Below are 14,682 nucleotides of genomic sequence, written 5' to 3'. Positions count from 1 at the left end.
TGCACCTTAATTTTGGGGCCCGAAATTTGAATATAAATGTATTACGGTACATCACCGGTAAGTACCACTGTATAAGACGCACCCAGTTTTTAGACCCCAAATTTTTCGAAAAAAGGTGTGTCTTATACATGGGGAAATACGGTACTTGTCTGGGTATGTTTGAGTCACAACATGGCAAGCGGGAGAGCAAATGAACTAGCTGGGGGTGGAGACCACACATGGCAATCCGCTTGCCTGACTGCTGGTTGAAAGTCTACAACAACTTTGAAGTCGTGATATCCCAATGTGAGGCCGAACGCTACCCTCCACTGTGTGACACAGAGGAGCTGAATGAGTGCAAGGGGGGTAAGAGATCCTCCACCGCCTGGAAGGAGAGAGCTGTGCAGTGTGCTCTCTTTTTCTAGGTGATCACAGGAGGCGCTCTGTATGGACACTGCATAGCTGGGGCTACATAGGGGGCAGGGCACAGCAGTAGTGGAGCAGAGCCAGGGAGTTCTCTGTGCAGCTACATGCAGTTGGCTTCTGACCAGAAAACAATGGGAGATCATAAGGGTCTAACCCAGCATTAACTCTCCTTCTGGGGCTTCTGCCCTGTCTTCTTGCAGGGGTGAAAAGGGTGAGTGAGCCAGGGGGGCCAATGTAGGAGCCAAATACGAATCGTAACCCTGGTCTACACTTACCTGGCGATTCTGCGGCAGTCGATGGGAGTTAGGTAAGCTACGCAGAGTAGCTTGCGTAACTCTCGCGGCGTCTTCACTGCACTGCACTGATGGGAACTGCGTTCCTGTCGATGCAGCACTATGCCACTTGAGGGGGTGGTTTACCAGCGTCGACTTCTGGATCGATTGAGTGGGTCTTCACTGACCGCTCCATCAATCCAGATAGGTCGATCTGATGGCAGCCACTTTGCCGCCATCAGTGTAGACATACCCTTAGTTACTAGACATTAAGACACTTTTAAAACACTGGCACTGAAACTTGTACTCATTCTTCAGGCATTAGCCTGGGTTGGCTCTAGCTTTCAAGTGGCCTGGTGACAAGAAACACCTAAGGAATAGGGGCATCTGACACTGGATTGCGCATTGGACATGGGGAGAATCAGATACCCAGGCAGGTCAAGCTGGCAGTGCTGTTATCAGGGGGGATGTAGGAGTGTTTGGGCAGGTGCAGGAAGAGTGGGAACAGGGAGGGATGACAGATAGGATAGATAGGTCTGGAATGAGGATTTGTCATGGCCTGCTGAATTAGATGTATAAATCACAAGATTCTCCCAGCATCACTGGTGCTCATGATGCTCTGGAGACCAAGAAAAATAAAAATCCCTTTGGCCACATTATTCCTTCCTGGTGAGAAACCCGTGGGAGGGGAGAAGCTACTCAGTGAGTTAAATCATGGGGCGCTGCTGATTCATGCTCCCCTAGGGAGGGAGGGGTATGAAAAGCTGCACAAAGCCAAGGGTAAAGCCCACAAACCATAAAGCTGCCTCATAGCCAGAGGTCCCTCTGAGTGCCAGAGGTCACTCTGCAGCACCATGTGTCTGTTTCCTCCTCCTGAGTGCCCCCTAAGAATGGCACACTCCAGAGTATCTTATACAAAACTACCTCTTCTGGGGGCAGTCTCCAGTGGCCCTGCATAGTCCCTTTGATTTGCTCTTAGCTGTTCCACTCACGCTTGCAACAAAATCTGTCATGAACAGAACTCAATGGCACAGGCAGCATCCATTCTGTTCTCTCCTGGCTCCATGAGTCCACAAAAGAAAAAGCTTGTAGTTGATGGTATATTTGATGTCACCTGTTTAACGTACAGCGATTTGAGTCTAATTGACAAAGAACTTAACTCTGCCACATACCAAGTAAGGTGACCAGATGTCCTGCTTTCACAAGGACTGCCCCGATATTTGGGTCTTTGTCTTATTTAGGCACCTATTATACCCTGCCCCCTTGTCCCAATTTTACACACTTGCTATGTGGTCACCCTAGCACCAAGTCATTAATGAAGTGTGTTTTCATTCTTGCATATACCACAATTCTCAGGCAGCATAACACACCGGACTTCTTGTAGTGTTTAAAGCTAGAGCTGTGTTGCAGAGCTGTAATTCCCTAGCCATTCTGCCTATGGAGTGGTGAGACAAGAAGCATGCCTTCAGGGGCACTGGGGATGGCACATTTAAAAGTGGCTCTTGCATCTCATTAATGGAGGTACAGCATGTGCTCCATCAGTGCAATCCAGGCAGCGCCAAGGGGTGAAGGGCAGAGTTCTGATCATATTCCCCCATATCCTGGTTATACGCTTTGTGTGGGGTGTAATGCCTCTGGCTGCTCTATCCCTACCACTGCGTTGCATTTAAGGAACGTGTGCACCGTGATCCTGTCTGCCATACACAGATGAGCAATAAGGGGAAAGAAGGACTTCCTGCACATTTTGTGCTCCTTGTGCAGTCTGTTCAAGGTAGTCAGAATCTGGCCTTTAGGATGCTGCTGTATTTTACAACTCACGTTTAGTGAGAGAGTGTTTGTTAGGCCACAGATTTCCTGCCAGTTGTCATCCTTGATAATAAATACCCCTTCCAGTCACACCTCCAGTGGGAGGTGGTAGGTAACAACTAGAACCCATATGCGTATTATCAAACAATTACAGCCACATCCTGAAAGAAGTCTTTCATGAACCCCCTCTTTTGACCTTCAAACAACCCCCCCAACCTCTCCAATCTCATCATCAGAAGCAAGCTTCTCACAGACCAGGAGACACCAACTCAAAGCGACAACAGATGCAAAACCTGTAGGCATATTGCCACTGCTACAATGATCAACACTCCACACAACACACCTTTAAAGATGCATGGGTCTTACACATGCCTATCACAACATGTGGTATACCTGATCCAGTGCACTAAATTCCCCAATAATTGTGTGGGTGAAACCAGATAATCACTATGCTCTCGAATGAACTCACACAGAAAAATAGTAAAAGACAAAAACATCATCTCACCTGTGGATTAACATTTTTCACATAGCAACCACTCTATAGGTGACCTCTCAGCCCTCGTCATCAAAGAAAACCTACACACTTTCAAAAAATGAGCCTGGGGGCTAAAATTCATTACTTTGCTAGATACTAAAAAAGAGGGACTCAGTAGAGACACTGGATTTATGGCTTATTACAACAATCAATAACCCACTTAAATCCCCCCTCTAGCATCCCCATGACTGGAGAGATGTTAACAGGCTACTTCATCTTGAATGGTCCCTTGAAATATGTGTTAACCACTTATGCTAGCTATGCAGTCTGTTCCATCTTATGTTTAGCTATGACACTGAGTACTTTTCCCAGACCTGAAGAGCTCTGTGTAAGCTGAAAAGTGTGTCTCTCTCACAAACAGAAGCTGATCCAATAAAAGATATTACCTCACCCATTTTATCCTTGATAATAGTATTCAGATTGATTTCCCACCTGCCCTGTAATTTGCAGGAAGCACCCTAGTCCTTCTATAATAAACAATTCTCTGTATATTTGAGACTGTACATTCCCAATCACTTTTTCCAGTTATGATATCTATTCTTTCTGTTGTCTGTAGGAGTTTAGAATGTCCTTGGCAATATTACTGTTGTGTACAATATTGCATATTTTTATGTGATGATATAGATGAGGGCCTATTATATATTTTCCTGATCCAAAATCACGTCACTGTCTCATTTTGGAAAAAAAAAATCTTATGATTCATGTATTCTGTTTAGTTTCTGTCATAAAAATTCATGTGTCTGAGTTCTATATGATACAAACCTGGGTGGTCCCTGTGATGATTCTTGGGGTATCCAGGGCTATGAGTCACCTTGTTACCCCCCTGCTTCCAGTGTGATAGTCTTGCTTGTACTTAACTAAGTGTCAGCTCTCTAACACCTCTGGTCTATTAGCCATCCAGACAGTCTGCTCTGGGTTATGCCAGTCCTTACTTTGCCTTGCAGGTTAACAATAGTTGTTCCCTTGTCACAGAGTCCATTTTGAAGTGTTCCCCTGTAGTGGCCAGCCCCTTGTCCACTAAATACCTGATCTGCTGTCCTCAAAGGAACCGTGTACACACCAGCTTGTCTAATTCAATTTAGGATCAGCACCTTGTTGAATATCACAGCTCTTAGGTATATTTCAAGTGAAAACAAGAATAAATTTATTAGCAAAGATTCAAGATAGTGAGTAAGGATATTGGAAGCAAATGGTTACATATAAAACAAAATCATAACATGCTTTCTAGAGACTAAACTTAACTAACAAGTTTACCTTCTGTCTAAAAAAGTTTTATCTCACCCAAAGTCTTCTGCAGCTTTTCAACCAAGACTGGCAGAGACGATCCCATTTTCATGAATGTAAACATATTTCCTAGTTGCAGGATGAGGGGGGTGTCTTCTTTGCCTTCCACTTACACCTCCCAAAGTTCAGGATCTGTACTCAGACACAGGATAATCACCTATGGCTTATTTTTCCTGTATGCTGCTTCCCTGTTAATGTCATACCTCTTCATTGATTTTTTAATGTAAATCAGTATCCACTGTGTTAGGTTATAATTCTTAATTTACATCCTGACACACTAATAGGTGAATAAACATCTCTTGTCTGACAGAACCTGTATTTTCACCTGTGCTGGTGACTCATAACTTCATACATACTCTAAGAACATATTTTCAGTGTGTGTGTATATATATATATATATATATATATACACTCTATATACATAGTATCTGTACATATATTTCATAACAATATTAATGACCAGTGCAACCCCAGCTTTCATTTAAGACCACACATGACATACTTTGGTGAACCAGAATGTACATACCAGTGTAAGACTCCCAAGGGTGACGCAAGTGCCCGAGTAGCAACCTCAGAGCAGACTGTTAAAAACCAGAGTACAAACCCCAAATTGGTTGTGAATTTTAAACTTAAGATTTTACCAACCAACTGCACCAAGTGCAAATCTTAACATGGAGTCACAGATAGTCCCCTTGGGTACTCCAGTCTGTCTTGCCACCCCGATGAGTATATTGCTGTGATACGTCAAGAAGCACAGCAATAGTAAGGTTACACCTAATTCCAAAAGACCAATTGCACTTTAGGTCTTACACCAAAGATAACGCTTGTAGCAAATCCTATAGAAAATTATATTATTAATTATATAGGAAAAGGAAATTAAAGAGTTATTTAAGAGGTTGAAATAAGTAAACAGACGAATGAGTTACAGTCTGAGGCCATGTCTACACCACAGAGCTTACAGTGGCACAGCTGTACTGATGCAGCTGCACTGCTGTAAGATCGCTCATGTAGTCGCTCGGTGCTGACAGGATAGAGTTCTCCGGTCTGCATAATAAAACCATCTCCACGAGCGGTGGTGGCTATGTCAGTGGGAGAAGCTCTCCCACTGACATAGTGCTGCCCATACTGGCACTTCTCTCGGTATAACTTATGTCTCTCAGGGGTGTGCTTTTTTTCACACCCCAAGCAACAAATTATACCAAGTGAAGACAAGCCTTTTAGGTTTGAAAAACAATACAGGCTTCTATCCCTATTTGTCCTTTAGGGCTAACCCAGGCTGAGCAGGTGGGGATCTCTTGCTTATACCTAGAAACACCTTGCTACCGTAGAGATCCTTAATTTCTTTGATTTGGGGCTTTTATCCCCCTTCTGCCACGTACTCTGAGCTGCACACTCAGCTGATGGGAGGAGTCCACTTGCATAACTCATCTTCATGAGGAAGAGAGTAGAACAACAATAAGAGTCTTTAGTCCTTTTGTTGATGGTTTCTCAATCCAGATGTAGGGAGTTTCCAGTTGTAAGATCTAACCATAGCCTATCTGGTACTGATGGGTCTCCTCTTTCAGAAGGGGCCTAATAATTTCCGTGGAAGAGCAGCTCTTCACACTAATTAATGTCCCTCTCCTGTATGGCATTTCATACAGTTACAGAGGCTCACAGTACAACTGCTCAAATATTACTTTACAATATGGAACTCAGATATTACAAGTAAGATTAATGCATGCAGTAACTCAGAAGCATTCAATAGAGTCTAAACACATAAACACTTTCATATAATTCTAATATCTATTTTATCAATATTAACCCAAAGTGAGCCAGACAGATTCCAGCTACATATCTGTCAATGTCCATTGAGATATGGGGACTATGACATGAGCTGACACCTGGCCTGCCAGCATCACAACCAGAATCAGGACTTTCCTTTAACCCCTTTGCCAGTTGGCATTAAGGGGGTTCTTGGGTCACAGTCCCATACCTATGTTTGGAAAGTTACAGCCTTTAGTCAAATTGGGAAGATTTTCAACAGTACAAATGGTATTTAGGCACTTAACTCCAATTGCCTTTTAAGTGACATTAAGCTGGGACTTCATTTTCCCCTTTCTTGGTTGTTTAGTCTGCACTAGCATACAATTTATTAATTAGTATGTTTGGTTCGGTAATTCGGAGTACATTGATCCAGTCCTTAGAGATGTGCATCGTCTGGACAATATTTCTGGTTTGAGAACTGCTTTTTCAACAGTGATATGTGTTATTAATACCTCTGTTTTGTTCCACATAGACTGTATATATTTCACTTCAGAACTGACGGTCCTCCTTTTGGGGTAGTGCTGTGCTGCATAAGTAGAACCAAATTTTGATTCTTGGAACTTTTCCATCCCATGTTAACATATATAGTAGTGCATATGAATTGGTAAATAAATCAGTTGGGAGGCTTTAGAAGATGTATAGGCATCTATGAAGCATTATTATTTTTTAGACCACCCTATTCTGCTGAGTGTAGATATTGGAAATTTAGTTAGAATACTTTCCTTTCCTTCCCCCACCCTGTGCCATTTTAAAACTGTGATTAATTTATGTTCTTATAGATGCTTGGCTGATCTATAAATAATAATGCCCACATGTTTAATCTAATCTTGCACCCATTTAAAAGATAAGTATGACACTTCATCATCTGTTTTATGAATGGAGGTGGTGATAGCTCTGATTCAGTGCAATTCATAGATATGCCTGATTATTGAGCAAACAGTTGGGTTGTATTCAGTGAGCCTGGCAGAGTTGGCAGCCTGGATTTGGGATGTAAAACAATGGTGTGATTGATTATTATTTGTATTGTGGTGGTGCCCACAATGTGCTAGATGTTGTACAAACATATAGGAGGACACATTCCCTACCCTGAAGAATTTACAGTATAAGTTGACAAACAACAGAAAGAAGAATGTGGAAGTGCGATAAAATGGGGAATCAAGGGTGGTTTTCTTTTTTCTTTTTTTAATATTAGTACCTACTATTCCCAACTGCCCCTTTACTCAGTCATTATTAGTGGACAGTACACTAATGTCTTAGTATTACAGTAGAAGTGAGTCTTAGAGCAGGGGTGGGCAAACTACGGCCTGCATATGGCCCATCTGAGCTTTTCATCAGGCCCTCCAGCTCAACCAGTGGTCCGCGATCTCCATTCAGGGGTCCGCGGAAAGGTTGCAGAACAAGCTGTGCAGCGCGGTGGTGGTGGCTCCTCCTCCCAGCCCTGAACCTTCCCCCTGCCCCTCTCCCACCACATGGGCCGAGTGGCACCCTGGCCGGAGCGCAGCATCTGCTCCCCCCTCCCCCCCCCCGGCCTCGCCCCTTCCCCCCGCCCTTCTCCCACCATGTGGGCCCAGTGGCGCCGTGACTGGAGCCGCTCCCAGAGCATTAATGGCCCACCATACAATTTCTATATCCAGATGTGGCCCTCAGGCCAAAATGTTTGCCCACCCCTGTCTTAAAGGGATTTGAAGGAGGCAATAGTGACCTTGCAGACTAGTTCAGGGAGGGTGTCTCATGTGCCAGGGATGGTGCATTTATCACTAGCATCAAGTGGCTGACCTATTTTAACCTGCTTTTAATCATTTATAACATTGGATCTCTAAAAAATTTTCACTGGCCTTGGAAAAGGCTAGAAGTAGCATTCATCATTCTATTGTAGAAATTAATCATGGAATAGCATTTGCTTTTGGCCCCTTCCTTACTCTTTGTGATCTAGATCTAATAATTTACCATCCAACTGAATCAAAGTGCTGCACTAACTGTATGATATGAATTTTGAAAAGCTCCTCCTGTTCCCCAAGGGTCTTCACCTGTGGAAGTCTATAGAAAGCCATTCTCTTCCCTTATTCATGATCTGTTGGAGGCTAATGGTGAAGACCATGAGATGGGACTATGGGATTTGATATCATTGGTATGCAGACAACATCCAACTTCATGTATCCTCAGCAAATGCAAGAAATGTGATTCTTGAATGAAGCAAGGACCAGGATGAAGAGAGGAACTGATTGATTGTGAATTCATCATCCCAGTGCTCTAGCCTCTCTGTTGACTACCAGTCATATTCTGGGTCCATTTCAACATCTCTGTCCTTATGCTGAAGTCTCAGGTTTGGACTTGGCTATCATGGTGACTGCCTATCTGTTCAGTACCCGCTACATCTGCTATGATCATTAAGGACACTCAGGCTCGTGGAGCCCAGGCTTACATTTATGACAGTTGGGGCCAGGCACAATATCAGTGGAAGGCCCATGATTATGATGCTCACTTCTGCAGAGTAGTCTAAGGGTAAATGTCACCACTACTGTTAGGGTGTGCTGCACAATGCACCTGTTTAAACTGGCATGCCACAAACCCCTGAGTAGATAGACACTCAATGTAGCTAAAAACAAACACCAACAGGTGATCACTACTGTAACGCAGTGTGATCCAGCAGAGAGGACACAGGCATGGGAACCTATTCCTGGCTCTTTGATTCACCTACTGTTGACTAGGGGCAAGTAACATCACCTCTGTGCGTCTCTCTTTTCCCTTAAACCTTTGTCTGTTTTGACTGTGTAGACAACAGGCTGTCTGGGGTAGGGATTGTCTTGTCCTATATGTTGTACAACATCTAACACAGTTGGGCCCTGATCTGAGTTGGGCCTCTAAGTCCTTGTGTAAAACAAATCAGCATAGTAAAGACCGTAAGAAATCATTTTAAAGGGACAGAGAAAGAGAGTGGCTCCTTGCAGAGATAACTCGTGTATATTGTGTAGAGGTGCTAATAATATGGTGATGAGGGAGACAGTAAAGCAAATAATAAAATAATAAAAATGCATAATAAAATTATTATAAATGCTAAAGCTCTGCATTGTACCGTGTCCGTTATTGTCTTTCACCTTCCTTCTACTTATTATTCTTCTGTTTGTTTGTATAAATGATTTGAAGCAGCAAAATTTACAAGATGCAACCAGTGAAGTCAGGCATTTACTGGTTCTTTGTAGTACAGCTGACATGAGCTGCAAAAATCATGTATCAACACCTAGTAGCTTTGTTCTTCTCTTAGAAAAGCATACTACTTACAAACGAGCATCAGCATCAAGGTTAAATAATAATTGACTTCCAAATGGGACAACAAAGCTTGTAGTACTCACTGTCGATCCTTGGAGCTTATTTGTCTCCTACACTGGGCCCAGAGACTATATCTGAAATAGGTAAGATTACTGGAATCAGAGTGAGATGTAAGAGAGGCTACAGAAAAGTTAGATTACTGAAATAACGTAGATTGCTTTAACCTGGATTTCTCTCTGTTGTTTGTAGAGGGAAGGGAGAAAAGGACAGTAGTGCAGTCAGAAGTCCTTTGACACGAGTACTTAGCCTAGGCCAGGATTTAGGGAGAACTGTGTGGTTGTGGTAGGCAGCTCAGGCTGTGTGCTTAGTTAGGGAGCTAGACACCAGAGAGAACTACAGAATCTATTTACAGTAAGGTGAATATAAACCCCAAGACTCCTTTGTATTCATTACAGCTGATTTCTGTCTCTTCTCTACCATAAGAGAAATTTAATGCATTTTGACTAAGGAGGTTTCTCCTGTATTCGAGTTTCTTTTTATGCAGGACCTGCATGTAATCAGTTTATTTTATTAGCAATTCAGATGTAACCAGTGGGTTTGTTCTGTATTGTGCTGGCTGATATGCTGCCAGTCTTGTGGCAAATAAACATTTTTACAAACAGTAGGGAGTTTGAAAAGTGCTTGTACTGGATGTTTATTACTCATCTAGATTAATCTTTCCCACCAGTAAATGGTTGTGAGTGGGAGACCTGGAAATGAAAGCAGAACTATTCAGCAAGATAAAGAAGTGAGAGATGAAAGTGAAATGCCTGATTTTAAAAGTAAGGTGCAGTATTAGAAAATCCAGCAAAGAGTACTTGGAATAGAGGGTCTGGGAATGAGGCAGGTGAAAGGAAAGCAGCTATGGTGACAAAGGAATTAAAATAAATAGAGATCAACAGAAGTTGAGATATACAGGTGAGGAAACTAAAAAGGTTTAGGATTCAGGAAGGTATGGGCAGCAAGATGGGAAAAACTCTATTGCCCAGAAATCCAAGGCACTAAGTAGTGCTATTTGGGTAGGTAAGTGTGTCAGATTTCATGTTTACAGTGCAAGAACATCAAGGGGTGCTGGGAATGGACTGAACAACACCAGGCACTGCAGCATTGAGCTGTCATTCAGAGGGGTGGGTGGCCAGAGGGGCTGAGCAAGAGTGAAGCAAAGAGAATTGAGCTGCTACTCAGAGGGAGAGGAATGAGCCTAGTTGATGTCAGCCAGACAGATAATCCTTGGGGGGAAAAGAGTGGTAATAAGGAGAAATGTATTCCTTAGCATGCCTGAGGGTGGAATGCATTGTATGTTACGGCTCTGAGTAGAGATCTGTGGGGAGTGGAAGAGACAGAGACTGGGTCTGGGTTTTCAACTACAGTCAGGTAATTCAAAAGTGAATTTGCCAGAAGGGTAAGCAACAGTTTAAATTTTCCAGCCAAGCCCAGAATAGGCAGTATGACAACTTTTAGAGCTTTGCAAACTTAGTAATATCTGCTTTTTCATGAGTTTGATTTGATTTTAAGAAGGAGAATAAAGCTTACAAAGTATAGGCCACAGTCAGAGAGCTGAAAGACAAGTTATTCTTGCCAGTGATAGTGAAGGCGAGTGGTAGTTTAATTTGCTGACCTCGTCAGAATAGGTTTTCTAGAAAAAGAACAAGAAGCTACAATTGAATTACTTGCTGCTACTGCAATACACAATTTGATTTGATCTGATTTTAGGAGGGAGATGCCCCCCTCTTTTATATTTTGCTGCAGCCTTTTACAGTTTTTGCTGCCAAGGCTGTGTTAACTTAGTTTGCAAATTGATCCTTGACTTAAACACATTTGTATAAAAACTATGTACATACACAGACTAGTTTGAATTTTTTAAAAACAATGAAAAAAATCTGTAACACATCAAACTAGATTCTTCAGGATTTTGGGTGATAAAATTTCCCATATTAGTTTGAATTAACTATAAAGCTGAAGACTCTGGACCAGGCATCAAAAACATGTGGCACAGAAGAATGGGTTTAGGCATAAAAGACACTTAGACGTAAGTGGTCTTCCCAGAGTTCATGGAAAGCTAAATATCCTTGGGTTTCATGTCTCAAAGATGAGATGTTTTGTGTAATTTGTAGAAAGTATGAGGATCTTTCTGATAAGGACAATTTTCTTGTAACTGGATGTAAGGTCTTTGGAATTGATGCCCAACGTGTGCACGATCACTCTGCTGCTCATGTGAAATGCATGGAAGCAGAAATCATGTCTCTGTCCCAAGAAGTTCATAAAAATGCTCCATCTAGCCCAATATTCTGTCTTCCAACAGTGGCTAATGCTAGGTGCTTCAGAGGAATGAATAGAACAGGTAATCATCAAGTGATCCATCCAGTTGGTCATTCCCAGCCTCTGGCAAACAGCAATCCCTGCCTATCCTGGCTCATAGCCATTGTTGGACCCATCCTTCATGAACTTAACTAGTTCTTTTTTGAACCCCATTATAGTCTTGGCCTTCACAACATCCTCTGGCAAGAAGTTCCACAGGTTGATTGTGCGTTGTGTGAAGAAATATTTTTTGTTTGTTTGTTTGTTTTAACCTGCTGCCTATTAATTTCATTTGGTGACCCCCTGGTTTTTGTGTTATGAGAGAGAGTAAATAACACTTCCTTATTTACTTTCTCCACACCAGTCATGATTTTATAGCTCTCTATCATATCCCCCCTTAGTCATCTCTTTTCCAAGCTGAAAAGTCCCACATTTATTAATCTCTCCTCATATGGAAGCTTTTCCATACCCCTAATCATTTTAGTTGCCCTTTTCTGTACCGTTTCCAGTTCCAATACATTGTTTTTGAAATGGGGTGACCAGATCTGTATGCAGTATTCAAGATGTGGATGTGCCATGGATTTATAAAGAGGCAATACAATATTTTATGTCTTATCTATTCCTTTCCTAATGATTCCCAACATTCTGTTAGCTTTTTTGACTGCTGCTGAACAGTGAGTGGATTGTTTCAGAGAACTATTCACAATGACTCCAAGATCTCTTTCTTGAGTGATAACAGTTAATTGAGACCCCATCATTTTATATGTATAGTTGGGATTATGTTTTCCAATGTGCATTACTTTGCATTTATCAACATTGACTTTCATCTGCCATTTTATTGCCCAGTGACCCAATTTTCTGAGACATTGCAGCGTCCCTTACAAAAGTGTCCCAGAAATACCTACAGAAGGCTAGGTCGGTCTATTGCTAGGCTTGCTGATGATGTACTAACAATTGTGGAGGATGGGAAAGCAGTCTTGCTATCTCTGCTGACATAGTTGACGTAGAGTTTGGAACAGCTAGTGGTATTACGCAAGAAATTAAAATAGTTTTAGGGGTCGTGGGTATCAAGGCAAGAGTGCATATCAAAATTGTTTGAGCAGTGGACACTGGCAGTTCAAATGGTACGGAGGCCAAGTTTAGATGAGATATTCACCATATTGTTATGAACTATGTCAGACACAACTTTCAGCGTGCTAGTCTGGATCCCCAATAATTATCTGTGTCATAAAAAGTTGAAATTGATGTTTTCAAATGATATTTATGTTCTAAAAGACTGCTGTAATTTCAAGTTCTTGCTCATGCCTTTGAGGTAATTAGCTGTTTCAGAAGTGGCCACCATGTGACTCAGTTGTTAGTCAAGCCAAATCACTGATCAAAAATGATCATTGGGTCGTCACCCATTTGGAGCATACTGCTGAAATTGACTATGTGCTGATGTAGCTTGAATTAGGGAACATTCTTTAGGAGGTCAAGACAATCAAATCTGTGAACATGTATTTCGTGGTGGATTTACTCATCATTGTGAATGAAGCTTCTCTTTTCAAGAAGAGCATTTCTTGTTTTTTGAGACTTTGCAAAAGCTGGAGAATGCTATGCTGGAACTCTCAGCATCGAAAGACAATCCTGGCCTTTATGCCTGAAAACTTATCCTTAGGGATGGCAAATTCAGAATAAATATTTCTGGGCCTTTAGAGGTAAAGCTGCAGAAATGGGAGTAGTACAGTCCCCGCTGTCCTATAGCTTTGCAGCAGCAGAACATGGGTTTTCCAAAAATGAACTTAATTGTAATAAGACCAAGCAGATACATGCAGCAAAGCACATCCCAAGTTTTAATACAGATCAATGTGAATTTCAAGGTATAGATGTTTTCCACAGCTAGAGCGCTATTCTCGGCTTTCTTGAAGGGAAGCCAGGAACAACACCCATCTCATTTTTCTTACCATTAGTATCCCCTGCTCCTTCCTCGGGCTGCAGAAATTGTCCGAGAACAAAGGATAGTCTAACAGTTGAATTCCTGGAATACTTATAGTATCAAATAGTATCAAAATTGTGGCCTTCCACAGCAAAGTTATGCTCTTTGGGAGAGTTCTCTGCTTTTTCCAAAGGAAAAAAAGTATAATGCTACCCTTGTCTTTGAATTGGCAGTTCCTTTGGCTCCTGAGGGCAAAGCTGTGCCATGGGCAGGGCAGAAGCAGCACCCCAGAAACAGGTGAGGCAGACTGAGAAGGACCCCAGGAGAACTGCTCATGGGGATGGACAGGACAAAAACAAGAACAGGTTGAATTCCTTAGAGCCAGGGAGGAATGGGCTTTTCAGCAGGAAGAGACACTGATGAATTAGTTCATGGAGTAGAAGACATACCAAAGGGAACAAGAGCATTTCCTAATGAAGAGGCTCATGGAATTGGTGGCCCTGTGAGTTCAGTGTCTGCCTGCTGCCAAAGACACAGAACCAGTCCATCAGCAGCAACCACCATCTCCTCTGACTGCTGTCCAGGTGCTGCTGAGCCAGAGGATCCTATTTCAAGGACCTCCCTGCCTTACCCTGCGTAACCAGGAGGGAAATGATGAACCTTCAGGAGTTCTGGAACCCCACCAAGGGTATGCTTTGAAACCCCTTTCAGGACATGTCCTCAGTTTTCTCCCTGTTGTTCTCCCGCTTGTCAGGAGGAGGGCAAGAAGATAGGTGCAGAAACATTGACATTTGGATGGTGTTCTTGGTTGCATTCATTTAACTCAACAGCTTTCAAAAAGTTTTCTTTTAAAAAATATCTTAATTGCACATTCCATCTCATACTTTTATTAAATGTTATACTTTCCTTGACTGTGTGTGGCCCCTCCTTTCTAAGCATGATGAACTGAGATGTATTAAGTTTCAGGATTGGGCTCCCCCAATGCACCGCACATGAAATAGAATGGTGTATAAGTGTGTGGTGCCATGATGCTACAAACGCCTTTTTGTTCCGCC

General features: G+C 42.3%; 1 protein-coding gene across 5 annotated transcripts in view; it reads left to right on the top strand.

The window, feature by feature from the left end:
• The window catches only part of LHFPL3 (LHFPL tetraspan subfamily member 3), a 361,851-nt gene that overhangs the window by 31,367 nt on the left and 315,802 nt on the right, over nt 1-14,682 (top strand). Inside the window, exon 2 of one of the 5 annotated variants that reach the window (XM_067564501.1) lies at nt 8,127-9,169. The exons of the other annotated variants lie outside the window; for them this stretch is intronic. Coding sequence (XP_067420602.1) covers nt 8,127-8,296 — 170 coding nt within the window. The 3' untranslated portion in view covers nt 8,297-9,169. Of the gene's footprint in view, nt 1-8,126; nt 9,170-14,682 lie in introns of those variants that run through there. 5 annotated transcript variants of the gene reach the window in all.

Source organism: Emydura macquarii, unplaced genomic scaffold (genome assembly GCF_026122565.2).
Source record: "Emydura macquarii macquarii isolate MOO-44397 ecotype Brisbane River unplaced genomic scaffold, CSIRO-AGI_Emac_v2 contig_2636, whole genome shotgun sequence".
NCBI classification, from domain to species: Eukaryota; Metazoa; Chordata; order Testudines; family Chelidae; genus Emydura; species Emydura macquarii.
This window is presented reverse-complemented; position numbering and strand designations above follow the sequence as displayed.